This window comes from Poecilia mexicana, unplaced genomic scaffold (assembly GCF_051168715.1).
Source record: "Poecilia mexicana isolate PSO_F unplaced genomic scaffold, ASM5116871v1 scaffold_19, whole genome shotgun sequence".
Taxonomy (NCBI): Eukaryota; Metazoa; Chordata; class Actinopteri; order Cyprinodontiformes; family Poeciliidae; genus Poecilia; species Poecilia mexicana.
In genome coordinates, this window is record NW_028263388.1 from 16,756,162 (window position 1) to 16,783,065 (window position 26,904).

The 26,904-nt window shown below is 39.2% G+C and overlaps 2 protein-coding genes and 1 long non-coding RNA gene across 4 annotated transcripts; 1 reads left to right on the forward strand and 2 right to left on the reverse strand.

Moving 5' to 3' along the window:
- Window positions 1-6: 6 nt before the first annotated feature.
- LOC106915171 (potassium channel subfamily K member 1-like) lies at window positions 7-6,765 on the reverse strand. Its single transcript, XM_014982598.2, has 3 exons — window positions 6,258-6,765; window positions 3,152-3,556; window positions 7-1,395 (listed from the first exon to the last, which is right to left on the reverse strand). Exons 1-3 carry the CDS (start codon window positions 6,607-6,609, stop codon window positions 1,094-1,096), a joined length of 1,059 nt encoding a protein of 352 aa, XP_014838084.2. The 5' UTR covers window positions 6,610-6,765; the 3' UTR covers window positions 7-1,093.
- Window positions 6,766-8,271: 1,506 nt separating this feature from the next.
- LOC106915175 (thrombospondin-2-like) lies at window positions 8,272-26,815 on the reverse strand. Its single transcript, XM_014982600.2, has 22 exons — window positions 24,466-26,815; window positions 24,100-24,262; window positions 23,893-23,958; window positions 23,634-23,770; window positions 22,616-22,807; window positions 21,941-22,034; window positions 21,695-21,856; window positions 19,411-19,587; window positions 19,163-19,336; window positions 18,696-18,826; window positions 17,195-17,329; window positions 16,888-17,106; window positions 16,700-16,807; window positions 15,023-15,182; window positions 14,239-14,357; window positions 13,915-14,149; window positions 12,272-12,499; window positions 12,070-12,200; window positions 11,591-11,731; window positions 10,817-10,914; window positions 9,440-9,579; window positions 8,272-8,874 (listed from the first exon to the last, which is right to left on the reverse strand). Exons 3-22 carry the CDS (start codon window positions 23,954-23,956, stop codon window positions 8,867-8,869), a joined length of 2,853 nt encoding a protein of 950 aa, XP_014838086.2. The 5' UTR covers window positions 23,957-23,958; window positions 24,100-24,262; window positions 24,466-26,815; the 3' UTR covers window positions 8,272-8,866.
- On the forward strand, window positions 13,279-23,733 carry LOC106915177 (uncharacterized). 2 transcript variants are annotated; one of them, XR_015766362.1, is made up of 4 exons: window positions 13,279-13,388; window positions 16,922-17,037; window positions 22,583-22,720; window positions 23,646-23,733. It is a non-coding gene; the product is annotated as an uncharacterized LOC106915177 (long non-coding RNA). The 2 variants fall into 2 exon arrangements; XR_001417748.2 differs by lacking the exon at window positions 23,646-23,733 and having other exon boundaries at window positions 22,544-22,615.
- Window positions 26,816-26,904: the final 89 nt, after the last annotated feature.

The window sequence follows — 26,904 nt, forward strand, 5'->3', positions numbered from 1 at the left end:
CGCATATGCACACAATACTTCTCAGAATTTTAATTGTGAAATATTTTTAAAACCATGCCTCAGTTCCCTTTCGACTTTGTAGTTCTGAGCTCCTTTTATTAATCTATAACAAAAATGTTTTATTTATTGTAGGAATACTTTTGCAAGGCACTGCATAAAAACTCAATGTCCTTGCACTACGTTTATGTTTCAAGATCTATTTCATACTCAGAAGACTAGGTGGATTTTATAATAATTTTGTAGTTGTGTGTTTATTAAAGCCCTCAACCAGAAAATCTACAATAACAGCGAATTGTTGTCTGGAAGTCAGGGCAAACTCTCTCTTTAGTCAAATACAAATGGTTACAGGCACAGGACACAAAAACATCGACTGTGACATTCAGTTCAAAGCAGCAGCAATTTAAGACTTCCTTCATGAAATTACGGGCTGCAAAACATCTGCATCCATATCTTCATTTTAAAGACTTCTCCCTGCAACATGAAAGTGCTTCCCTCTAGTGGCATATTTTGTACACTGCAGTGTAGCTTTTTCTACATGCAAAGACTGATCCTCCTTCTAAAAGAAACCAGGAACTGAAATATTTATTCATTGCCAACAACTGATCTCCTTCCTGGAACACCTGAACGAGTTAGCAGACGGTAACACATTCTTCCAACTATGTTGACTTTGCTGCTTCCAAGAAGGCAAATTCCCAATGCAAATATGTGCCAGGACTGGACATGAAATCCTCTAGGCCTGGCCTTGCTGCTTTAGAGTTAAAGCATGAAGACTTTGGAGTTGGAAACTTGTGAGGTTTCCCTCTGTTTTGGAGCCGGGCCCTTCCTCTGTGATCTGTATCTGCAGCTGAATAAAAGCAACACAGGAGAAAACAATACTATGCCAAGAGTCAGTGGGCGGTTCCTCCTTCCACAACACGTCTGTGTTGGTGTTGGCAGGGAGCAACCAGTCTTTTTAAACTATTTTGTCTCCGCTAAGTGTCTGCTGTCTGTAGATACATCACACTTCTGCACCAACAAAGCAGGAGTACAAAGGAAAAGTTCATCAACAAGTTCATTAACTTCCACCACACCCTAATATTGCTATCAGCTGTTATCACAACTTTCCATTAACAGTGGTTCCTGAAGCCGGAGTGTACGGCGTTGACGTGCCATTCTGGCGCAGTGTATCGGCCTGTTGTAAGACAGAAGAGATGACTGGCAACTGAGTGGCCATTTTATCTGCAGGGTCGGGCTTCTGGTCGCCGAGTTGATCGTGACTGATGATGTTGGTGGTTTCAGAGTCCAACTCCCGAACCTTTTCCTTATAAAACCTCCGTCTGAAGAGTTTGAGCTGGGGAAGCTCGTAGCAGGTCTCCAACACCACCAGGACGCACACCAAGCCCAGCAGCAAGTAAACTGAAAGAGCAAACAGAAGAAGACAGTGAGGGTGAGGCTAAGAACAGTGTGACTAACCAAACCAAGCTCTGATCTGGCAAACAAAGAGAGAAGCACTCAATAGCTCACACTTTTTAGACCTCTTAAACCTGGAGTAATAAAAAGGCAAGCAAAAAAATGAAAAATTGAAGAAATTGCTGCATTTTTTGACCATGTTTTTAGTTTGGATGTTGTAAAATATATCGAAACTGGTGCAAAAACAGAAACATGCCAGATGCTGGCAGTAAGAAGTGTTAGACAGTAAGACAATAGCAGTGATGGTGGTAGGAGCACGTTCTGTAATTGTGGGGGGAGTTTATTCCACCCTCCTTTCACCTCTGTCGTTGTGTCCTTGGTCACCCACTATGCCTGCTGGTGGTGGTCAGAGGGCATGGTGGTGCTAGTGCATAGAGCCTTGCTTTTGCCAGACTGCCTTAGGGTAGCCACCAACACCATGCACCATGTGCATAAACGGTGAATAACTAAAGAGATCTCACAAATATGAGATCTCTTGTTTTGTCCTCTGGACTTGACAAAGCACCGCACAAGTACTGGTAATAAATATATAGGGAGAATCATCGTAGCATTGATGTGTAATCAGTTTAAAATAAATCAGGGAACTTTAACCTCATCTATAGTTTAAATTTAAAACATGAGAATTGTTATTTTTGGGGTTTTCACAAAAACTGCATTTATTTGAAACAAACTGCCATCTTATTTCAATAGATGTAACCTTCAGATTAGGTTAAGTATCTTAGGCTTTAAACCAGAGATGATCACATGTTGTCAAAGTTAAATAAAAATAATGCCTGCCATATGCCTGTCCCTAGAGCTGACCCCTTAATTTAGCAACATGAATAACATCAGAATAGAAAATAGAGAAGTTTGAGGTGCAAATGCCAGGTAACTTACTGAATGCTTGTGGTATCACAAGCCATATGGTTATCTAAGGCTATAGCACCTTCATGGGCAGGGAGTTACAATAAAAAAAATAAAAAAAACATGGCCACTGACTATACCCTGGGTCCACCCTGCAGCTGTTGTTGATTCTAGTGCATCTTTGTTATGTTGTACTGAACCATGGGAGCATTTCCACTAATATGGTAGTTTTCTGGGGAAATTGTTCTACTGCTCTCCGTACCATGGAAGAAGCTAGAATAGTTTCACTCTAGCTTTACAATTCAGAGGCCAGTGTAGATTTCGAAGGTTGTTCTTCTACTTCTGTTATTTCCACTACAAGAACCAAGGTAGTTTTCTGTAGCTGTCATTTCGCCATCGTTTTTTCCATAGTTGGGACCACCATGTTTTCTTGGAGCCGTTCTCCCCCTGCCCCCTGTCATTTCTACTGCAGGGATCATTGTAGTTAACAGAGGATTTTTTTTACCTGTCATTTCCACCAAAGGGAACAGGATAGTTTTTATTTTGTTTCTGTCTTCGCTACACTTAAATTATAATACAGCAGTAACTGGCCTTTTTATTTGCAAACAAAAGTCAAATCCAGTTTGTTGTGTTGAGTATTAGCAATTTACAATGTTTAAATTTGAATCCATGAATAAAATCAGCTAACCTTAGCAAAAACAGTTTATAAGATTAAATAAAGTGTGGACTTCCAGTTTCCAGTGTCTATGGAGGAAACAGACAGCAATGGTCTTGCATTACATTTTTTTAGAGATTAAAACATCTTGTTGTTTTTGTTTTTTTTTTTTAATTCATCAAATAGTGTTGCACATTTCCTCACCTGTTATAGCCAGCCTGTACAGTTGTGGATGTGGGTTGTCCTCTTTACTGTGACTTTCTCCCGGGACATAATCCCCGAGGCCTATGGTCGTCAGTGAGATGAAGCAGAAATACAGAGACTCCAGAAAGTTCCAGTCTTTTTCCAAGGAGAAAAAGATCCAGGCGGGGATAAAGAGGAAGAGCAGAGCCATGATGGTACTGAGCAAAGTAGCGTGAATTACGGCCAGCTTCGGTCTTGACATGGCCCACCGTCGGTGAAAGTAGGACACTGGGCGTCGGGATATCAGTTCTACCAGCCTCTCCACTATGGCGGAGAGGAAGAAGAGGGTAACGGGGATGCCGATGAGGGAGTAGAAGATACAGAACGCCTTCCCTACATCCGACAGAGGAACGCTGTGGCCGTAACCTTACAAGACAAAAAAAAAAAAAGTGTCAGCTGTGCCATGTAATCACAGGAGAAGCTTTCCACAAACAACAATGAGACGAAAAGGCAAAACAAACAGTCTCAGTTAAAAGCAAGACAACTTAAAAAAAAAACAAAAAACAAAACAAGCTTTGAACATGATGTACAAGATTCTAAAGTTAACAATTTGCTTTGTTGTTATCCGCGCTTAAATCACCATGATCAACCAGAGTAGAGCCCACTTTACTTTACACAATGTTCCCTACTCTACCCTACCATCACTGCAGAGCAGTACATCAAGATACTTGATCTCCTCAGCTTAAGGCAGCTTGAAGTAAAAGGAAATAATCTTTTAGATCAGTGTTAACACTATAGCTAAGTATCGATAGTAAAACCCTCCCTAGCAGCTTTGTTCACAGGTAGAGAAGCAAAGAAGTTAAAGGTCAGCAGAGATGGTGGAAATTATTCAGAAGGACATTGAATTATGGCATCTGAGGGTCTGCAGGAGCAAAAGCAATGACAGGGAGCATAGACAGATGTTGGGTAAAATGACTGAAACACTGAGGTACAACCAAAAGAAAACTATCAAGGCCACATGTGATAAGAATAATACAAAGGACAGACATAAATAGGAAAAGATCTTTGCTTTCTTTGTTTATGCTGCCTGAAAGAACAGTAGGATGAAAACATTACGTTTTCTCATATGCTAAGCTTGTGCTAGAATGTCGGCGGTTCAATGTCAGTGGATTACAGTGATATGACATGTTATATTTGAAAATGGTTTTCCATAAATAGTTCCTTCCTTTTGAAACTTCCAGCATCTTCAAGGGTTCTTACACATTCCTGGTTGCAGGCCTCCTTGAATCGCTCCCATAAACCATTCTTTTTGCCACAGTGCACCTTTAATAGGTCATGCCCAAAGGTGAGGGCTGGAACCTAGATGAACAGGTAAATCCAGAACTCAGATCAGCTCTGTTTTCATAGATCGGCCCAACAGCCTCGTCAAAAACTCTAAGAAAATGTCCCTACTATCACTCAAGCTGCATTTGTGCTTATTCACATTCATTGATGGGGAAAGTTTATCTCCTCACCTTTAACAGATAAAACATGATCATGTGTTGTCTGCCTCCAGGGTTTGATAAGGAAACCCAAAAACACATCTACAGTATGGGGGATATTTCCAAACAATGTTGGTTTAGATTCTTTAGGTCTCAGTTAAGTTGTAGGTACACTTCAATAACCTCAAAAAATAAAATGATTTAAGTAATTAAATTCAAAAACATAAAAACTTATATTATATTGATGGAAAGTTGAGTGGAAGAAAAACCATGGTAGCAACATCAGTCCTGTGAGGAATGTCAAGCATGTCATGGCTTTGAAAACTGACATGGAGGCACACCTGTGGATGTATTTTAAGGCCGCACCTTGAACACCGTTTTCTGGTTTGACACGACTGTACAGTCAAAAGATATCAGCCAAGTTATCAGGAAGAAAACTGTGGAGCTGCACAAGTCTGGTTCATTCTTGGGAACAATTTCCAGATATTTGAAGATGCTGGTTCATCTGTTAATACAATTACGCACAAACATGATGGGAATGTCCTACCGTCATACCGTTCAGGAAGGAGAGAAGTTCTATGTTCCAGAGATTAATGTGTTTTGGTTTGAATACATCTAAATGTATCCACAGTGAAGTGTGTCCTTCATGTACATTTGCTGAAAGAACCGAAACAAACATAAAAAAAGCTAAATTACAAGACCTTCATTATTGTCTTGTGGTCTGATGAATCTAAAGTGGAACTGCCTGGCCATTGTTGTTTCCTCCATTGTTTCATTTGGAGGAAAAGTGTGTAAACCTGGGAACATCATCCCATCTGTAAAGTATGGGGGTGGCATAATCATGCTGTGGAGCCTCTTTGCAGTTGGAGGAAGTGGTAAGCCTTATAAAAAAGGTGAGGAAAGAATATTATGTATGGTGTAAGATTATCCAGTAATTGTGTGGAAATATCGAAGCAACATCTAAAGACATCAGCTTTATCCAAGCTTCAACTTGAAGCTTGGATTTAAATGGATCTTCCAGATGGACAATTACCGTAAGCATTGAGCCATTGTGGTTACAAAGTGGCTTAAGCCAAACAAAGTAAATGTTTTAGTGTGGAAATCACAAAGCCATGATTTTAATCTGACAGAGAATGTGTGGTCCGATCTGAAAAGGCGTGTTAGCGAGGCGGCTTACAAACCTGACTCATTTCCACCAGTTCTGTCTGGAGGAATGGGACAAAACTCCAGCAAACTATTCTGAAAAGCTTGTGGAAGGAAACCCAAAACTTTAGACCCAAGTTATACAGTTCAAAAGTAATGCTACGAAATATTGAGGAGAAATAAGTAACATACATATTTACACATTACACATTCATACATATTTAATAGATTGTCTCTCATTGTTGCGGCATTTACCAAATAAATTCACCAATTCTAACTGACCTAAAACAAGAGAAGTTTGGTCTGATTTAACTTCAGACATATAAAAAAAGTGTACACGTCTTTTTTTCTGAGTGTAAACTTCCGGTTCCAACTGCGCATATACTCTATACAAGTTGTTGAAGGTTTCTCGGGCCTCAAATATTAAGCTACGTAGGGGTCAACATAGTCACAGAATCCCTCCGTTTTAAAGGGAACCACAAAAAAGTCCAATTTTAGCTCACCTGTTGTGGTCAGCACGGTGCTGGTGAAGAACAGAGAGGACACAAAGTCCCAGTTCCGTACGGTGTCGTTACCCAGGACGGACACCCCATAATTACTGGCCTCCAGCGCTCGAGCCAGCAGCTCCTCCAGTTGCGCGTCGGACACGCAGGTGTTGTTGCTAAGGAAGTCCTGCCTGGCCTCTTTCAGCTCCTGCCGAAGCTCGCGTTCATAGGGCAGCTCGATGGCGGAGAAGATCCCGGCGCCGATGACGAGGTAGAGGATGTAACAAACGATCAGCAGCGCAAAGTTGATCTCAGACTGGTGCCGCTCGGCGAAGTGAGCGCACCAGTCTCGAATGCGTCCGATTACCATCACACAGTAAAGCTCCAATTCTTCAACGACTTACACTGAATCCGTCTTATTTAAACAAACTAACTACACGAAGAGGTTGTTTTTTTCCCCATCGCTGTAACTTATGTTCTTCTCTACCCAGTGTCCGGACTCTTCCTCATTCTTCATCTCTTATTGGGAGCAGGTGGCGTGACGTCATTCACTCACCTTACCAGGTGGAGTGCTGCTGTGTGTGTGTGTGTGTGCGTGTGTGTGTGTGTGTGTGTGTGTGTGTGGGAGCGCACGCTCTCTTTAAACCGGTTAAACGGGTTTTGTGTTTCAAGTCAGACGCAACAAAGGATTTGTTTCCTCAGGTCAGTTTTCTCTAGAGACGCAGATTTACTAGTCCTGGAGGTCCTCCATTTTAGTTATGTTTGGAGTAACAACAAAATAACAGCATTTTATCGAGTTGATCAAAAGCATACTTGAAGTTTTTCACGAGCCCAAAGTGTCGGAAAAAAGCTAATCGGGTTTTTATGTTTTTTTTTTTAATTGTTTTTTTTATTTTTTTATTTTTACAGTTTACCCAGGACGTTTGGTGTTTTCATTCCTGTCTGAAGCTTTTGATGCTGCTCACTGTATCATGTTGCTGAGTTATTTGCACTTCTTTGACTTGATAAACTGTTAATTTGTAAGTCTAACTGATGGAGTGTTTTCCTCCGCTATCCCTCTCTGTTGTGAGATACCTGAGGAATCTATGTTAGGGCATTTTTACATTATGACACCTCATAATTACAAAGTTTGATGTATTATATATATATAACTCAACATAAAGTGTTGCATAGCTGAGAAAAGTAAGTGATTGTTTTTAGCAAATAAAACTGGGAAAATGTGGTGTGCCTAGCAGAAAATTGACTGTACATGACTACGGAACTAAATTGGAGCCATACAATGTGTCCTAAAAAATATTTTGAAACTGGAAAAAATTATTTGAAACTAAAAAATAAAATTCTGAGCTGGAAAGAAAAGATTTAAAATTGAAAAACAAGATTAAAACTGAAAAAAGTAATAAAAAAAAATACTTTGTAGAAGATTCATTCCAGGTTTCCAATTCAAGTTACCACCGTTTATGGAAGTATCGTATGAGCTGAGAATGCTTTGTCTTGTTGATATATTGAGCTGTCAGGATTTTACATTCCCTGAAAAAAGGCCAGAAGCTTGACAGTGGAAAAAAGGTGGGGAGGGGGAAACTACAGCTGAAAAACAGTTAAAAGTAAAAAAATAGTTTTGAGATTTTATTTCAGTTTCAAATAACTTTTTTTCATTCTCCAATCAAACTAATTTTTCTATATAATAAACTTTGTCTTCATATCAGATTGATGTGCATAGATATTTGATTTAAAAGTGCTTCTGAGAAAGAGACACAGTAGCTCTTGGATATTGGCACATTTTTGACGTGATTCTGTAAGATAAACTCTAACCAATGATCTATACATGAATAGCTTATACTCGATTGTGTTGAGTATGTAAAATTTTGGTGACCTGAGCTGTTCCTTTCTTTATCGTGTTAATGTTCCTTATACTGTAAATAATGACAAATTATTTTTGTTCCATAGACTACAAGCTAAACTTTGGTTTATGAAAAAAAAATTCTTAGATTTCCATTGTTGACGTTTATACACCAAGAAATTTAGAGCATTGGTCTAAGCTTTACAATATTTTTTTAATTATTATTATTATTTATGAGCATATTAAAAGATATTCACCTTATAATATGCAATAACGTTATTCCCCACCAGAGGGTGATAGAGACCACGTCTCCCGCATGTGCGTTTTAGCGTCCCGCACTATGGCGTCATCAGACAAAAGAAAAACCATAAAACAAAAGCAGTTGATTAAAAAACTTTTTTTTTTTTTTTTTTTTACTGATAAGTTACCACCAAACATGTGCCCAGTTTACTCGGTCATCATTTTCACCTGTCTTATATCTGGCCTCTCACAATAAATAATTATTTACAACCATTAGGAAGGCGCAAATAAAAAGCAACAAGGACTGTCATTAGACACGCTGCCAGAGGAGTAATATACAGCGAATGAGATAGACTGGAATCAATACTGTTGCATAAAAAGCTGACAGATAGATAGATGATGGTCACTAACAGATAGTGTAAGCAGGATAAAAAAAAAACTGATGCATCCTGTTGTCTCCCCCTCTCCTCCATTTGTAATGAAATTGTCTGTGTTGTTGTGGGTCTCTGGCTGTTTTCTGTGCAGCATCCTGAACGTCCCAAAAAGTGCTTCAGTTGTCTGAAAATCAAAAAGAAAGCCAGATCAATGACATGACTTCAAAGGCGCAATGATCTGAAGCAATAATTCAGAGCCCTGGTGCTATGCTTTTTTTTTTACATTGGTGAAATATTTCCATTTTCTGCTTCAGATTTTTACTCCATTATACACTAGTTTGACAAACTATGTAAGGCTTTATATAAAGTACCTCAACAGAGATATCACCACTACGGATATTTGTTGCTTTAATATTTTCATGCCTTTTTAAGGCTATTCATAACTCTTGAACATTTTTTTTCTGTGCATCTTATTGGACTTTATTGAGATGAACCCAAAGTAGCTTAGATTTGTGGAGTTGAAGGAAACAAGTTCATTGCTTTTAAAATCTTTTGCAAATCAAACTGTGAAAACGGTGGCATACATTTACATATTTCCCACCTTAGTCTGGTCTTTATAAATAGAATTCAGTCCAAACAGCTGCATTCAGAAGGTGCTCAAGAGATGAGACCAAAATTGAACATTTTGCCTTCATAAAAATACAACAGAGGTGAGTGGTGAGAGCAAATAGTTTGGTTGGACATCTTACCTCTACACTCATATTTTAGATCTGAGAAGATGACCTGTTCCTGAGAGAAGACAAACAGTCCCAGTCTGCCTCCAGCCAGGGTGTGGTCATAAACCGCCCCTGAGTCAGCCAGAATGCCCCTGCCCTCATACACAACCACCCTGCAACAAGAGCACAGCGCAGGTGAAAACTAGGCAAGTAGGAGTTGTTCATTCAGGCGAACAACTGCCGAAACTTACGTTGTAACTAAGAACATTTATGCCTCAAATGTAAACTTTCTACATAGAGAAACTGACCACAACATGTAAGAGATTCATCAAATTAAACTCTAAACAATGACCCAAGATTTAATGTAAAATTGCTGACTAAGGAGTAACACTGGTCGCTTGACTGTTGAGATGTGGCCAAGACTGCTTTCCTCCCAAGTGGTGTTTGGTCTGACGACTCAAGAAAATAAAACTTAAGTCTAATTCTCCAACAACAAACGCAAAATGGCATTTTATTTTGTATTTTAATACATAACAAATGGCAAATTGCGTGTTATTTGTTGAACAAAGAAAAAAAAAATATTTCGATGTGTATTCAACTATTACAATCCCCACCAATACAGTGTGTACCGAGACATGTCAATGATCCAATATACTTTCCTAACTGTACAACATCAAGTAGACTATATGGCAAAAGTTACTCTTTTTTTCTGGATGCTATAGGTACTAAACATCTATAAAGAAAATAGAAAAGAACTTATTCAGAAATGTCAGTCAAAATAGGTGCCTTAAAATCAAGGAGTACAAGCTTCTTTTCAGCCTCACCTTTTTAAAGTGCCACTTTGTACAAGTACAATCATTCAGTACCTAGAATGCATGACAAGCGCTTATTGTTTGCTTTAAATTTGATTAAGCAGACATGGCAGCAGAAAAGATTTTTCTCCTTCTAAAGCTAACGGTCTCTGTGGTTTTGATAATCTCAACATCTGCACAGAAACAACACATAGCACAGATACCTCATTTCACAGGGTTGTTTTTCATTTTGTCTTATACGCTTTTCAAAAGTCATTAATGAGAGGAAGAGCTAAGACGAAGCAGATGTTTTAGGTTGGGGTGAACCGAGTGCACCAGAAGAAGTGGATTACGCTGTTATCATAAAAATAACTCCTAGAGATGCATGATATTTCCAAGGCTAAGAACAGTAAAAATCTAGAACTGAATGTGCCAAATTTAAAAACTCTGTTGTCCTGTTAAGAATTTCCTATAACTTCAAGCTGGAGAATCTATTCAATTTAGCAAGGTTTCCAGATAAGTAAGTCACACATGGCAGCTTGGTTTTTATTATAAGTGCTGGAGGGCTGAAGGTCAGTTTCACTGAAAAATCAATAACCCATAATAACCTTTACTGTACCTGATGAACCCAGTCTTGGGTCGGTGTATAAGGTGCATGCGATAGGCTGTGAAGTCCTTCCAGCCAATTTTATTGGGGTCATGCCACAATGTTCTGACCTGAAACAGACACAACTTTTGTTCTCAAAAGTTTGTTTTTAAAACTTAAGGTAGAGACAATCTCTTTAGTCACAACTAGAATATTAACTCTTGGTTTTCCCAAGAAAGCCCTACTTTTTTTTTTTTTAAATGACGTTATTTCAAAACTATGATTTATCCAAGTCAAATTTTAAGTATTCTCCCATTGAGAGGTTTCTGGAAAATCTGGGGAGTCTTTTGGAAGAGTCCTGATCAGATGCTTGATCCAGATTTACTGATGTCTTTCGATAGAGGGGAGCATTGGGTTTACTTCAACAACCCCCACATAATATTGCTCTTCATCTCATCTCAGAGTGTGGCCAGCCTCTGTAGGGAGGAAGCTCAGCACAGCTGCTTTTGTTTGGGATCTTGGTGTGATCTCGTCATGATCCGAATCTCGTGGTCATAAGTGATGGTCGGAACTTAGATGGACCATTAAGCCGAGAGCTTTTTTTCTTTTTGGCTCAGCTCAATCTTCAGAATACCACACCATTTCCAAATTACAGCAGATGAGACTCCGGACAATGTAGCGCTCTGTTCTACCATCACTGAAGAACCAAGATACTTGAACGTCTTGTTTGACATGAACCGGACCTTTTTTATTTTAGTTTTTTTTTAAATTATTATTTAAAGGTTTGTTCAAAATGTTATATTTTACCTGGTGTCTTGTGTTTCCAGTGTGCCACAGAGCGTTACGCAGGTACTCCCCTGGTCCTGTGCTGGATTGGACCAGTTTTATTGACAATCCTGCTGTGGCGAAAGCTTTGGAGGGCCTCTGCTCCCAGTAACCCTGAGACACCTGCACGCAAAGAAGGAATGATAATAAACTGACAAGTAAAGGCTGATTAACAATATGTTTGTGAGAGAGGGCGGTTGATTAAAAAAAAAAAGAAAGAAAGAAAAAAGATGAGCATAAAGTCTTTTCTAATGTTAACCCTGACATTTTTTTTTCTGCCAATGAAAGCTGTAATATAAAAAGAAATAGAAGGTTAATACTGAATTAAAGGGGTAATTGTGAAGATAATTTTAAGAGTGGTTTTTGATTTAAGGCTTCATGGTGCAGTTGATTAAATATTTATGCGACGTCAGCAGTGTCCGTGAAAGGTTTCTTTGTTGAAATCGACATACAAGCCTCACCTGTTTCCACATGACAACGTAGAACCGACGAGTGGACTGATAAGCAAACACAACCCCTGCATAATCATCATCACGGTTGGTATTCACATAAAATGTCACACTGAAGTCCACAGCGCTGAACTTGTCATACCCTATTGAAATGTAGACATATTAGCTTTCTTGCTAATCCATATCGCGACTATTGCTTATTTTCGTAACTCACCTAAAGCAATTCCAGGGTCAGAGTTGGCTTTCTGCAGCAGCTCTGTCCCTTGACTGCGAATCACCCACAAAGGGTCAGACTGCGTGGTGCCTTTGGGGTCCAGTAATACGCCCTGAAACTTCTTGAAGTCTGTCGCCCCAATATCCTGATTGAGAGGACAGGGATCCAGTGCATCTGGAATACTGTCGTTGTCAAAGTCGTCAAAGCAGGCGTCTCCACTGCCGTCACCTGAGAGTCAGTGCACAGGGAGGAAAAAAGGAACTGACTCATAAAGTTATATAGTTTGGAACTTGAACCAAACTGCCCAGGGCACCATCTTGTGAGGGCGTCAGGATTACCTGGAAAACAGCCTGGAATTTGACAGATGCTCCCATAATGAGATTCTATTGATTATTTGCCTATCAGTCAGTCCCAGTGTAAGAACCTTAAGATAACAGTGGCTGTTTGCATATGATTCCTATATATTTCACAACTTTTTAAAGTGATCTGGACTGTACAAGTATTTACTAAAAGGTAGTTTGGGATTTATGAAGACTTTATTGAATTTATTTTCAATTATTTTTGGCATCAGGAAATACCTACTAAATGCATAAAGTTAAGGCCCTGATTATTCACACCCCTGACAGACATACTCAAAAGATAATAAAGCAATGTAAAATGAGTATTAACTTTCAAAAACAAAAACAACTCTTTTGCTATGATTTATATTTTACAAAAAAATGCATGAACTCTTCTTAATATTCAGTGGAAAAATCTTTATTGACACTGGAACAGCCAAGCAATTCCTAGAATCACTGACCATTTCGTGCATATTTCCACTGGTATTTTAAGAATTTATCTGGTGATGAGCTTCAAGTCTTTGAGGCTGGGAAGCGTTACTGCTAACGAAAACACCAGGTATAAAAACAGGCACCCCAACATTATTTTTCCTTTTCTATCTTTAATTTCTCATTGTGATAAGTTCTTTACTGTTATTTCAGTTATTCAGTGAGATTCTACATACCACCGCTAGGGGCGCATGTCGCATTCGTGGAGTAGAGAAGATGAAGGACACAGAAGAAGAATAAACCTTCCTTTTAGATGCTAAACGAAGCTCAACGTGGGTGTTTAATCACAGGTCAGTTAAATATATTTCAATGGATATGTATTAGCTATCTTTAAGAGTTGAAGAGGTAATTAAATCGAGTGTCAGCTGGTGAGTCACGTAACGTTATGCAGTTTGCGACTCGTATTGTTTAGAAAACGGGACATGTTTCTGGAGGCTATTTAGTGCTAATGCTGTCCGACTTTGTAGCTGATGGACTGTTGAGTTCACTTGTGTTTTGCACATTCTGAGACGGTTCTCACACAAAGGACATTATTTTTGGTCCCTTTATCTGTAAAATTGACATTTCTTTATGGGTTATTGCAAGAACCAGAGAAACAGTATTGTTCAGTGAGTGAGTAATGGCTGCCTCTATGTGAAGCTTAGTAAAGAGACACAACATTAGCATTACTTCAGTCCCACTTTGTTGTATCTGAAGCAATTCAATAGTTAAATACTAGCCCTAGCACTGTCATGGAAAACAAGCTAACATTAACATTGCCACAATTTGTGTTGTTTTGGTAAATTAAATGGCTCTTAAAACTGTGGAAAATCAAACCATCGGAGTCCAGTTGATCTCTATTGGGAACCAGTCTGCAGTTGTCTCGGTCATCGGGGATCCCGTCATTGTCATCGTCATGGTCGCAAGCATCTCCTTTTCCATCCTTGTCATGGTCGGCCTGGTTGCTGTTGGCAATGTAGGGACAGTTGTCCAGAGAGTTTTGGTGTCCATCTTCATCGATGTCCTCGTTGTTGTCGCACAAGTCCCCCACCAGGTCACTGTCAGAGTCAATCTACAAGCCCAGCCAAAGTTTTTACACAGTGGTTGTATTCACTGGGATTTTTGTACCGTGTATAAATATTTGTGTGTGTTGGTAGGAACCTGCAGTGGGTTGTGTAGAAGGGGACAGTTGTCACACTGATCTCCAACACCATCCAGATCGGTGTCCCTCTGGTCAGTGTTGTATACAGAAGGACAGTTGTCACGCTCATTCAGTTTCTCTATAGAAAAATTAGGGGAACAGTAAAAAGACAAATTTAGATTTATTACACCCCAGTTTTATTTCTTCACCTCAGTTCATCTTATAAGGGAAGATGCTGAAACAGCATCATTTGTTTCATTGTCTTGTTTTTAGCTCGTCTTATTTGACAATATAGATTTATACTCACATTTGTGGGTATAAATGTATTTTGTACAATGTATGTTCACCAACAACCATGGTCCACTTACAATTATCTGTATCATCCTAAATCTCAAAAGATTGTCTATAGTTTTTATATCAGTTAAGCTGAATTGAGTTGTGAAGCATTACATCACCAACATTCATTTGACATGTTATCCTTGTCCCTTTTATTATCATTTATGGAAAGCTTTCCATAAACAAATGTTGTTATTCACACCCTAATAGGTTTTTTAAACTTGAATGTCTTTCAGTTGGAATTGAAGTATACCCTTTCTTATACAGTGAAATTGTTTATAGTCTGATGAATCTAATCATTCACTCCCAGTCACACTGTCCCCAGGAATCAATAACTCAGTTTTCCAGCTTTAAAAGTTGCTCCCTCCCAAAATGTAGAAGTTTGGACTTTCATTACAAAAAGCCAGAAGGCAGCTTGACGGTTGGTTGAAAGTTCCTGCAGGTTTAAAGCCACTTTATAGATTTTACCATCTCCATCGATGTCAATGCTGCAGGCATCTCCTTCTCCGTTGCCATCAGTGTCAGTCTGCTTCGGGTTGCTGTCAAATGGACAGTTATCGCAGGAATCCCCGACCCCGTCCCCGTCAGAGTCAAACTGCCGAGGGTTGTACGTCAGCGGGCAGTTGTCCTTTGCCATAAAAACACATTCAGATGCTTATACTTGCACAACAACTTCAGACGCTTTGAATTTATGATGCAGTAAAACTGAGCACAGGTGTAGAAAAACACAGGAAAGAAAAAAAAGATGCAAAATAAAAACAGAAGAAGGCGGAGCATGTAAAATGTAACTAGCCAAGAAAACAAACAAAAAAAAAAAAGTTAAAACTTAGTCCTGACCTCAACATGTGGTATTAGCTGACATTTTGATCCAGTTTTTGGGACAATTCTGCTGATTGCTCTAATTGTTTGGTAATCCAAACATGCCAAGTAAGTCCACCACATTCAAGAAATCGGCAGCTATTTTATAATATCTTGTTATAAATAACATCAATAAACAATAAAGACTCAGGAAAACAAATTTTAAACTTTTCTGTAAAATGTAATAGAAAAAAAAAGTGGGAGTAGTGTGATTTGCTGGAATTACACATAGGCTTATCATATCAGGTGCAATGAAATAATTAAATATATTTTTAAATATTTTCTTCAAAAGGACATTTGGTCACTTAAATTTATTATCTAAAACGGTACTTTTTCTTATTTCATGGGACATTTAATTGTTTAATTGTGCATTTAATTATTGAATTCCATATTTAGTTATTGATTGATATATTTAATTGTTTTTAATAATTTCATGATACATTTAACTAAATATTGGTGTTTTAAACATTTTTATGATACATTTAATTAATTAATACAAGACATACAAGTATCTTTCATCTGATAGTTATTTTTGTGACCCCCAGCACTCCATAGAAAGTAGACCGTTGCTTGCTAAAAGAAGTCTTCAAAACTCCTCTAACATTTCTTCACAGGACCTACGGCAGAAGTTTTATGGTTTGGAGACACTTTGGTGTAGCAGTATCTTTTCACCTTATCATCATAAAATCAACCATAAATTCCACTGTACCACAGTGTGCTTGAGGAAAATGTGCAACCATCTGTATAAAATAAAAAGATGCCTATATTGTTACAATGAACAGAAACATACTCGAAAACCCACCAAAGGTTGCATAAAAACTAAGAAATGGAAAGTCTTGAGTCAAAGCCCAGACCTTTATGCTACTGAGATGCTTTGTGCTGATTTGAAACTGGCTGCACATGCAGGAAACCCCTCAAACATCTCGAAGCTGAAACTGAGGAGTGGGGGCAACTTTTTCTGACTTCAAAGATATTAAAGTGTACGAACAAAACTGAATATTTGAGGGGTGTCAAAAATGCTTTTACGCCTATAAACGCCTATCAAAAAACAAATTTTTCACATAATCTGCCTGTCACAAACAGCGCTAGGTCTTTGTAAATTGGGTGCTTTTTACACTGGGTAGAGTTTCTTAGATAAACCTAAATATGGGTGAATTTTTCCCTATGCACACTGTCTTGTTTAAATTAAAGTAAACTATGTCAGCACAGTGAGGCGAAATTTACTTGGCAATGCAATCAAGCCCTGAATGAAAACAGTTTGCTTGGGAAGCTGCCAAACAGTCTCACCCTCTCATCTAGGATGTTGTCATTGTCATCATCAGGATCACAGGCGTCCCCATGTCCATCCTTGTCAAAGTCTTCTTGTCCAGAATTTGGCAGCATGGGGCAGTTATCCTGCAGCCAATCAGAACAGATTAATGATTAAAAACCATAATTGTAGGAGTATTTTGGTTTTTTTTTGGTGGTTCTCTCACCTGTTCACAGTGATATGTGGCATTCTGCTTGCAGGGCAGACTCTCATTGGGCCAACCATCCAGATCAGAGTCCTCACCACACACAGAGCCATCGCCAGCAAAGCCAACAGCACACGAGCATTTAAACAAGACCTCTGACGCCAGGCCCAGGTATATGCAGTCAGCAAACTGGTGGCAAGTGTGTGTGTTTTCTTTGCAAGGATTATATGGTTCACACACCTAGAATTGGGAGTCCAAAAGTCTTTGTTGTGTATTTGTTGTGGCTAAAGGGGAGAAAAAGTACGGTAGACTTTAAAATCCCACTTACCTGCCTGGTTCTCATGGCTTCCTGCAATCCAAGGCCGTACAGCTGGTTGCCTTTGTATCGAGGAGGACAAGGAAGGCAGTAGAATCCAGGATCTGTGTTCACGCATTTTGTAAAACACACCTCAGCCACTTCACACTGCAGACACAGAGGTAAAGACATCATACTCTTGGAACTTTTTCCACTTTTTGTGTCATTCCAATTATAAACTTCAGTGTATTTGATCAGAATTTTATTTGATGGAGTCACCAAAAGTAGTGTATCATTGAAAGACTAATGTAAACTGGACTGTAAATGATATGGTTTTTAGAAGAAAAAAAAACTGAGAGACATTTTTAAAGCTAGTGATCAAGCTGATTTGTGTCAGTGAGAGTCAAAATGTCTTTAGAGCACTTAATTAGAGATGAAAGTTATTTAAGCAAAAACCTTTACCCACCAACCATTCCTTAATATTGATGGCCCATATACAACTTCCACATTAAAAAAGGTAAAATCAAGATGGCTGCATTTTTAAATTAATCATAGCATGCTTGTATTATGCTAACAGGGAAAAAATAGAAAAGATGACTATTCAAAAAGGTTCAATACCCCTGGAAATTAGATCTTTCAGAATACTGTTGCCAAGGTCTCAAACTTTAATTAGCTTGTCAGAGCTACGTCCGCAGTCGTTGCTATGAAAGATGCAAATGTCAAGGCCCTTTAAATAATCAGAATCCTCCAACCTTTTTCTTACAGAGAATGTGCTCTGAAAAAAGAGGGAAAAAATCAATGTGCACAATGCCAGAGAATGCAGCGAGAGCTGCAGAAATATATAATATGATTAAGATTTTAGTAAACTGATAAGTTTGGTCTAAGCTGCAGCGGGAAAGATCATGTTTACATTAAGAGTTGAGATTTTTAAGATGACTTCAACTGTTATCTTAGCAGAATGATGACTTGAGTTTGTGTTGCAGCCAGTAGCACAGAGAAGCTCACTGTTAAATGCTTTTCAATACACTTGACAGTTTAAAGAAAATTACTTCATCATGGCATCAACCGTGTGCTTCCAGAAAAGTACTTTGAAATAAAGATAATCCATGGAAAAGGCAGTGAAACTTAAAGAAATATATATTTTAGAAAAGATTATAGCAAACGTAACATGCTCAATGTTAATCTTTGGGAGAAAGTAAGTGTCCACAGCAAAACAGTTCAGACTTTTCTTAAGATACCTCCAACTTTTTAGCATAGGGTTTGGGCTTGTGTTGCAGCCAGTAGCAAAAGAGAGAGTATGGGATGCCTCAAAATGCACTCGAAGACTAAAGAAAATGTTTTGGCTGTCAGTGACTCCTGACTGGAACCCCTGCAGACTGTATTCCTCCAAAGAGCAAAGACCCCAAATTAGGCCAAGAACTCTTTAGGGGATATTAGAGAGGGCTGACCAAATATTTTCCTCAGATCAGTTACTTCTCTAAATCTAAGTGGAACCAGTTAAAGCTAATTAAATTAAATCTAGTCTTTTGTCTACCTCATTTTCATCTTCGCAGTGTGTGCCATTCCCCTTCAGACCAACAGGACAATCTCCACATTCCCAAGATCCGTCACTCATTGATGTGCATTTCACCCCAGGAAAACATGGATTTGAAAGCAAACACAGATCTGAAAGAGATTTAAGCAAAGGAAGGATAGCGTTAGTGGAATATATTCTAGGATTTTAATTATTTTGTCATCTCTACCTCATTAGTGACATCAAAGCAGAACAAACACCTCAGGATTTTATTTAAACCAGTATTATTTAAAATATGTTTCCCAAAATAAAAAGGGAGTTATCCATTAATTTTAAGGTTTAGTCTGCTTGAGAAATAATATTTCCCTTCACAGTAAAAATTATTTATTTATTTATTTGTTTAAAGGACAACCCCTTGAGATGTATCATCTCATTTTCAAGGGGGTCCTTACAAAACATAAAAATATACTGCTTGGGGTTTGATTTACCAACAGGGCATGGCTGTTTGTTACATGCTTCGTAGTCTGTAGCTTCCCCAGCACAAGGTTTCCCGCCGTTCTGAGGGGCGGGGTTCGAACACTCCCGCCGGCGGCTTATAAGGCCTCCACCACAGGAAGTCGAGCATTGCGACCACTCGCTCCAGGCTGTCCAGCCTCCTACGACTACAAACACAGAAACGGAAAATACATAATTTACTTGTAATCCAGGCCTGTATTGAAATCGTGTGTGTGCTCACCAGGGCAGACTGTGTTGTTGCATGGTTTTGTCTCTCTAGCGTTTCCCTTGCAGTCCTTGGCCCCCTTCGATGGTGGAGGATTGTTGCACATACGGACCCGTGTGATGTCGCCTTCACCACATGTGGTTGTGCATGCAGACCAAGGAGACCAAAGGCCCCAGTTCCCATCTGTGCGTCCTAGACATGAAACAATTTTACAAATTTAGATAGTAATAACACTGAAATAATTAATCACTTAACTCACTTTGATCTGATTTGTTGCGGTCAACTTCAGCACATTTAACAAGAAAATTGACCACCAACTTTTATAAAGGTTTCATACTCTATTTGAATCAAGAAAGAAATGGTTCTGAAGAAGAGATTTAAACAACTCCGAAGGCTCAGTCACCGTATTGTCTGTATATGGATCATGAATTATCTAAGATATCTACCGGTCTCTCAGAAAGCCACTAAGTGTCGGATCTAGCTGAGGTGTTTATGTCAAAGACCATCCAAAATGAGAAAACAAGAGTGTTTGTGTTTTATTGCAACCAGTAGAACTGCTGGGCTCTGAACTGTAGTAAGTTGATAATGGAGACATGCTTGATTTGGCTGGACATCCATCTGCTGTCATCAGTGGGGATCAAAGTACAAATAAGTCAGAGGCAAAATCAGACAACCCATTAACCCATGACGTTTTCAAGCTGTTCCAAAACATTCCTGTCAATCCACTTCTCCACTGGCATGGCTTTTAAGCGGTTCTTTCCCAGATTTGTTTTGGTTTAAAGATCCTATGTGGTTCCTCCCCATTTTTTGGAACCATCTCATAGGCGGTAGAAGCATGGCCATGACATGTATTGTACTCAAGTACAAAAAGGAGGTACCCAAAGACATCCTGGAAAAAATCCATAACCACTTCAACTGGCTACTTGTGATATTGAGGGTGTGAGAGAGTGAGGATGGAGCACCTACTCCTATCTCAAAGCCTTAGCCCAGCCACCCTACAGAGGAAGCTCATTTTAGGATTGAGCTTCTTTTATCCAGGATCTCACACTTTAAGTCATGATCCGTGTTTCATGATCATCGGTGAGGATTGAAAAGTCAAAATTACCAGAAGAACTGAGGGCTTTGGGTTTTTCAAACTGAGTTTTGTCTCGCTATCAGTAAAGTCAATATTTAATAATTTACCATCATCCACATTTTTATATCGGTTAGATTGTTTTACAGTTATTTCACTGGATTAAAACCAATCGGTAGATTAGTTTTCCAACAAAAACTAATCTACCAAAATAATGGCCAAAATAACATTTGGCCATTTCTTGGCCAAATGTTATCGGCCAAGAAATGGAAGAAAGTGTTAAATTTAGCAAAACTCTCCCCTAAAAGCAAGATCTACGGCTGGGTTGTTGATACCTCGGTCATCTAAAACATTTTCATCAAACGTGTGAGAAAATCATTAGGTTGTGGTTGTCCAGTGTGGCAGGCTTACCAACGTTTAGGTCTCTCAAGACCAAAAGAGATCTACAGAAAGTATCATTGCTATTTCTGCTGTGTTTCAACTAATAAATATTACATTTGTAAGTCTACTATCAAGATTTTACCTTAGAACTGCTGGAGGAATGCAGGATGTCTGAAATTAATAACACCTTAGGGGCCAACACCACTACATAAACAGCATTGTAAGATCAGCAGAGACCAGCCAGAGGGTAGCATCAGGTCCAAGATCTCTTGTGAATACAAGCAAGTCATGAAAAATGAGTTGATTTGGACAGATGTCGAATCTTCCCACCAGAAAACATACAAACAGAATTTAGGACAGATGTTGCGATGCAGTCCCAAGCAACCAAGAAGGTCCAAACAAGTGAGCTTACTCTCCCTCAGGAAATCAGTGCAAATGCGGTGAACAAACTTAACCGGTGCAAATACGAGGATTTGGCTGCAAAGTGCAGGCAAGCTGGCTGGATCAAATCCCTCCACGTCAGCTATCCAGCTGCTGAGAGCATTTGCTGTGACTGGGGCAATGCTTCAGAGGGCAAATAAAGACCTGGCAGGCAGGGAATGCTGAGAAGGAAAGTTCCTGATGTTTGTTCAAAAGGACGGACAGTATATGAGGCATAAAATCCACAAAGGGTCAGCTTATGACAGCAGTGGGGATAGACTCTGAGTAAGCGACTGTCCGGGAGTAGTACTGGATTGGGGCAAAAAAAATATGTCTCCAGCTGTGAGTTTTGCTGCTGATCGTCTCGATACGAGTGAAACTTATAGGCAAAGAGAGATTTCTTTTTTGTAAGGCTGATGTCCTTACCTTTGCGGTCGCACTTCATCAGTGAGCAGCTGCGGGTTTGAAGCGAGGGCCCGGCACAGCCGTTGATGCCGTTGCAGGATCGACCTCGTTGCTGCCCTCCGCGTCCACAGGTGACGGAGCAGTGGGTCCACTCAGACCACGGGGACCAGCCGTCTTCATCTTCTTCACAGAGAGAAATCTGCAGTTAAATATTTTTTTCACACCAATGGTTCCTTGGCAGAAATGATTGAATCTAATGCCACTCACCGAGACATACAAGGCAGCATTTTCCATCCACGAAGGATGGACTGATGCAGGAGACTGGGGGGCACAGCACCTGCTTACACACCACTTTTCCATCCTGGAATGTGATAAATTTAAATTGGGCGAAAACAGATCATGTTATTCGATCCAGATGTTTTGATTCACGCCAGAGGAATGAAATGCTGTCAGGAATAAGCCTGTCTTCTTCCTGAACACATTCTTGACTTAAACTAATGATATTTTCTAAAGAGAAACAGACTCCGGGAAGCGGGTGAAGCAATAGGAAAACAAAGACTGGGTCTCCTTAAGATAAATGTAACCACACTGGACACATTTAAAACTTCCCCACTGAGCAAAAGTTGAGTTATGTTACGACTTTCCAGATAAAATGCTTCTTTCCTTCTTTTTTAAGATTGAGACTTAGAGATCGGTATCTCTCATGTCGAAATGTAGGTGAACTCTTAAAAGCAGGGGAAAAGAGCTTGAAACCTTATTTGTTTTAAATAATTTAATGCAGCTTTAGTTAAACACTTTTTAAAAAAAGTATCAAAAGTGATTAAATATATGTTTTGGTTTGTCTCTTGCTTTCTGTTCTGCTTCTGACAGACCCTTCATCCCACCAGAGGCTTGTATTTCACATTTCAGGTTGTCATGACTCCACATTTGCTCAGCACTGACCTGGCAAGCACAGGAGGTGCAGCTGTCAACCTCCCAGACATCCCCCTGCTCGTACACTCGTCCGTCCTGCATGCACCACACTTCCCCGTCCCTGTCCCTGTCCAGGTAGTTGTCCTCCTCGTCTCCGCCGACTGTGCTGCTGTCGTTGCTCAGCTCAGCCAAGGATATTCGCATCCCCTCATTTTCTTTTGACTGTCGGGACAAAAAGATGAAATACAAGAAATGCTAAGGAAGGAAAATATTATCAAGGTGTTACAAGATATTTCCTGGAGTGTTGAATTAGCAAATGGTCTGCCTTGTGGAAATACTATAAGTCAAGATTTTATGATTAGAAGAGAATGTTTTATCCTTTATTTTCCCTCTGAACTACTATGAAGTTCACCATAAACTATAGTCAATCTCCTGAAAGATGAGCTGCTTTTATGTTAAAGGTTCTTTATTAACACAAGGAACTTTTTATATAATCTCTTAAAGAGCACAGAAATATAAGTTTTTCTGTTTTTTTTTTTGTTTTTTTTGCTTATATTTCCAGTCTTTGTCCCAAACCACATCATTAAAAAACATCTTGTGCAATCTATTTAAGATTTACAAGTACAGACAAAAGTAAATATCTACTCTAAAGTATACTAAACTACATTTTTGGATCATTTAATGATCCCTTGATTCTTTTTTCACTTCAGACATTCACTTAATTACCAGACATTTAAAAAAAAAACATTTGAAGTTGAACTGCAAGAATAGCTGAAAACAAAGAAATCATTATCGTTAACCATGTTAATATATGTGTATTTAATAATTATTAAAATAACATAATTATTAAAATAACATAAATGCAAAGATACGTATTAGCATTTTGTAAGTTGGTAATTCTAGAAGAATAAAGGATTATTGTTGAAGTATGTACTATGTTTTTCATGTTCTAATGACATTTCTAATTTAAACTGATAAAATAGTGCAACATAAAAAAATTTCAGCAGTTCTGCTTCTGTGAGCATCTATCTAGTTGTGTGCATCTTACTACTCTCTCTAGATCTTCCAGCAGGTTGTTGGTCACGATCCGCAGACCGTGGATCTCAGTGATCAAATCCAGCAGCTCATCACAAGGATGGTGACACATTTCCATCGACCCATTGTACACCTTCGCACCGTCTACACCTGTAAAACAGCATCTCCTGGTGATACAAACGAACTGGAAAAGCTGGACTGGTGCTTGTATTTAAATGCAGCCGGGAGTGTGTGTGTGTGTGTGCGTGTGTGTGTGTGTGTGTGTGGTCTACCTGCACACATAGCCACTGCACACAGGGGAATTAAAAGCCAGGGGAAGTCTCTGAGAGGCCACATTCCTGTTCATAAACGAATCATACTTGTAGTCGCCACAGAAAACGAGATGCATGCATCACTTCAGACAGCTTGCATGTCTGCTGCCCGCCAGAAAAAATAAAAACACACCTATGTATATCAAAGAGGAAATGAACCTTGCATACCTGCGTATCCCTTGCAGCTCTGCCTTTTTTCCACAATTGTGTATCGCAGATGGTAGGCTCGACCCCGCCGGAGCTCCACAGGGGCTGTGATGGAATGTCTGTCTCCTTCTCTTTTTCCTTAAATCCTGATCTCCTTATGTCCTTCTCACCTTGAGATCCACACCTTGAAGAACATCAGCAAAAACTGGTTCAGTAATTTGTCGCTGTAGCATCCGGTCGGCTGAAACCTGAGTGCAGAACATGTGGACAGCTCTGTCGAAAGTTTCTGCAGAAACTACCGTGGTTATGTATTTGTTTTAGTGTGTGTGTGTGTGTGTGTGTGTGTGTGTGTGTGTGTGTGAGGCACGAGCAGGGGTCGTATATTACTTGTCTGTCTGGCACAGAACTGAGCTGCATATCTCCCAGAAATCTCAGAGAAACCCAGCTGGATGGAGGGAGCTGCGTCTGTGTTGAGCTCTGAATGCAGGTTTCCCAGACACATCATTTACACTCCTCACTCCCCAAACTGCGACTCAAGCCATTCAAAGTTATGCACACACACACACTTGCACACACAAACGCACAGAGAGAAGCTGATTGGCTTCAAAAATTTTCCCATATTTTTAGAGCGAGAAAACTGGCATCAACAGAAATCATTTGCAAAAACCAAAATGTGTGATGTTGGTATTTTATTGCGTGTGTGTGTGTGTGTGTGTGTGTGTGTGTGTTTCTGCAGTGTGCCTTGGATCGTTGGGGAAAGACAACCAAGCTGAAGGAATTCAAAAACATCTTCTTTCCCTGGGATCTCTCTCGCGCTCTGCGTTTGGTCCTCTCCCTGCTGAGTCAAAAAGGCATCATCATCATCCCGAATCAGATTTTCCATCGTAGACTCCACTTGTGGAATAATGAGCCTCACAGATGTGTGCACGCGCCTGGCCCGTACAATCACACACACACGGTAATTTCCAGCAAAATCCTCTCCTCCCAGGTACCTAGAAACATCTCGATACAGGATGTCCAGCAACAGATAACATGTTTCTTCTTGGAGCCGTCTCAACAGACGGGGCTCAGAAAGCAGGTGCTGTCTGTGCTCTGGGATAGAGGAAAGAAAAAAGCCCCTAAAGTAAGAAGACCTGACGGGACATAAAAGGCAAAAACCTGGGCAAGATTGCCTGGCAAAGCCTAGCGTGACATTTTTGGACTGACATATGGCATGAGAGGCACAGGGTGTTCTGAGTTTTGTCTGTTTGAAACGGCAAAGCCAAACAGAGGAAACATGGAAATTAATGAAGAGTGCAGAGGTTAACTTGAAGATTTCAAAATTCAGATTCAGATTTCTCTATACGCTTCAGTCATTTTTAATCTTTCCATACACACGTCAAAAAAAAAAATGACAAAAGCACAATGCTGAAAAAAAAACAACACATCATGCAAACACTTGAGCATCTTCTGTACAAATTAAGATTATTTTAATCGGAGGCATGATAATATTTTTGAAGCTTTCAATCTTCCATTAAAACCAAAGACAGAAAATAAAGTAAAATTTGCCCAGTTTGTGGATTTTGTTCACTCCAGTTATTCTGTGAGTTTATGTGTGTATCTGATGTTGGGATCAAAACAGAAACTCCACCTTGCACCTCTTGAGAAAGTCCACTGTGTATTTATGTAATTATCCAGCTGGAAACTTTTTTTTGCGTGTGCGTGCAGATGTGTGATGTTTGCTTCAAGCTGCAACAGCTGACAAAAGCACAATTCATTCATACGTAACAGCTGGTGAGAAGAGATGTTTTTTTAACTTGAACTTCTCAGAATATGTGTTTTCATATCGATTATATCTAGATTTTCCTTTTCCGTTTTGCAATTTTGTTTTTAAATTGCTCAAAGACTTTTTAGATGTTGTGCCTTACATAACCACTAGGCTTTTCCCATGATTTATATTTGTTTAATGGGAAGGAACACCAGTCTGTATGATCTGTCAAAATTTCCATCTCTTTTTCTTGAACTTGGCATCTTCATGACATAATTAACTGGGAAAATGTGGAGACCCACTGAGTCTTGGGCCCCATCAGCCAGGACTGTCTCAAATTTACCCTCTAATTTATCACTTATTTGGAGTGCTGATCATTTCAGCCAATCACTGCTTTGTTTTGGTTGTTCTGTACCTGACTTCTTTGGGCCAATAAAATATCTGTGGGATGATGTCTGCAAACTTTGCATCAATAAGAGCCTCATATCTACCACAGTATTTCTAAGAAGTGCTATAGTATGACTTCAGTTAATAATATACCCCAGCAGAAAGTCACTTGGAGTTACTGTAGTTTTAGCAGGGACAATAATGCATCATATTTCATAACAGTCCACTGCGTTAAATGCAAGCTAGAGCAAAAAAAAAAAAAAAAAAATAATAATCGGTACACGTTTTTCAGAAAATAATGTGAAATTAAATTACATTATGTGTGACATTTAAGCATTTTGTGATTATTTGTCTTCGCAAATAAAGAAAAACAACTGAAAAAAATACAACACCCAAATACTGAAAACCTGAAAAAAATACAAGCCCTGTAAGTAATAGTTAAATTGCATAGGGACAAGAACGAAGCAACAAAATTAAGTAATGGTAATTAACCTCAACTTTTTTTTTGTCACTTTTGTAACTATTGTTTCCCCAGTTCCTCCCACCAATTTTGTCTCCTTATTAAAATATTGCCCTGTACACTTTGTTGCTTGTATTGGATGCTATTCCTCCTGATTTAAAGTTAATTTTGCAGCAGGAGAAACGTCTCACTGGCTGCATTTTGTACGAGTTGTAAGCAGGATTGAACACTA

What these genes read in the sequence shown, in the direction of transcription:
- LOC106915171 (XM_014982598.2), bottom strand. Translation starts at nt 6,609, where the DNA reads ATGGTAATCGGACGCATTCGAGACTGGTGCGCTCACTTCGCCGAGCGG. An exon ending in CACCGTGCTGACCACAACAG is followed by an intron (nt 3,557 to 6,257) that starts GTGAGCTAAAAT and finishes TTGTCTTGTAAG; the next exon opens with GTTACGGCCACAGCGTTCCT. An exon ending in GTACAGGCTGGCTATAACAG is followed by an intron (nt 1,396 to 3,151) that starts GTGAGGAAATGT and finishes TTGCTCTTTCAG; the next exon opens with TTTACTTGCTGCTGGGCTTG.
- LOC106915175 (XM_014982600.2), bottom strand. Translation starts at nt 23,956, where the DNA reads ATGTGGCCTCTCAGAGACTTCCCCTGGCTTTTAATTCCCCTGTGTGCA. An exon ending in CATTGACATCGATGGAGATG is followed by an intron (nt 14,358 to 15,022) that starts GTAAAATCTATA and finishes ATTTTTCTATAG; the next exon opens with AGAAACTGAATGAGCGTGAC. An exon ending in CTGGAAACACAAGACACCAG is followed by an intron (nt 10,915 to 11,590) that starts GTAAAATATAAC and finishes TGTCTGTTTCAG; the next exon opens with GTCAGAACATTGTGGCATGA.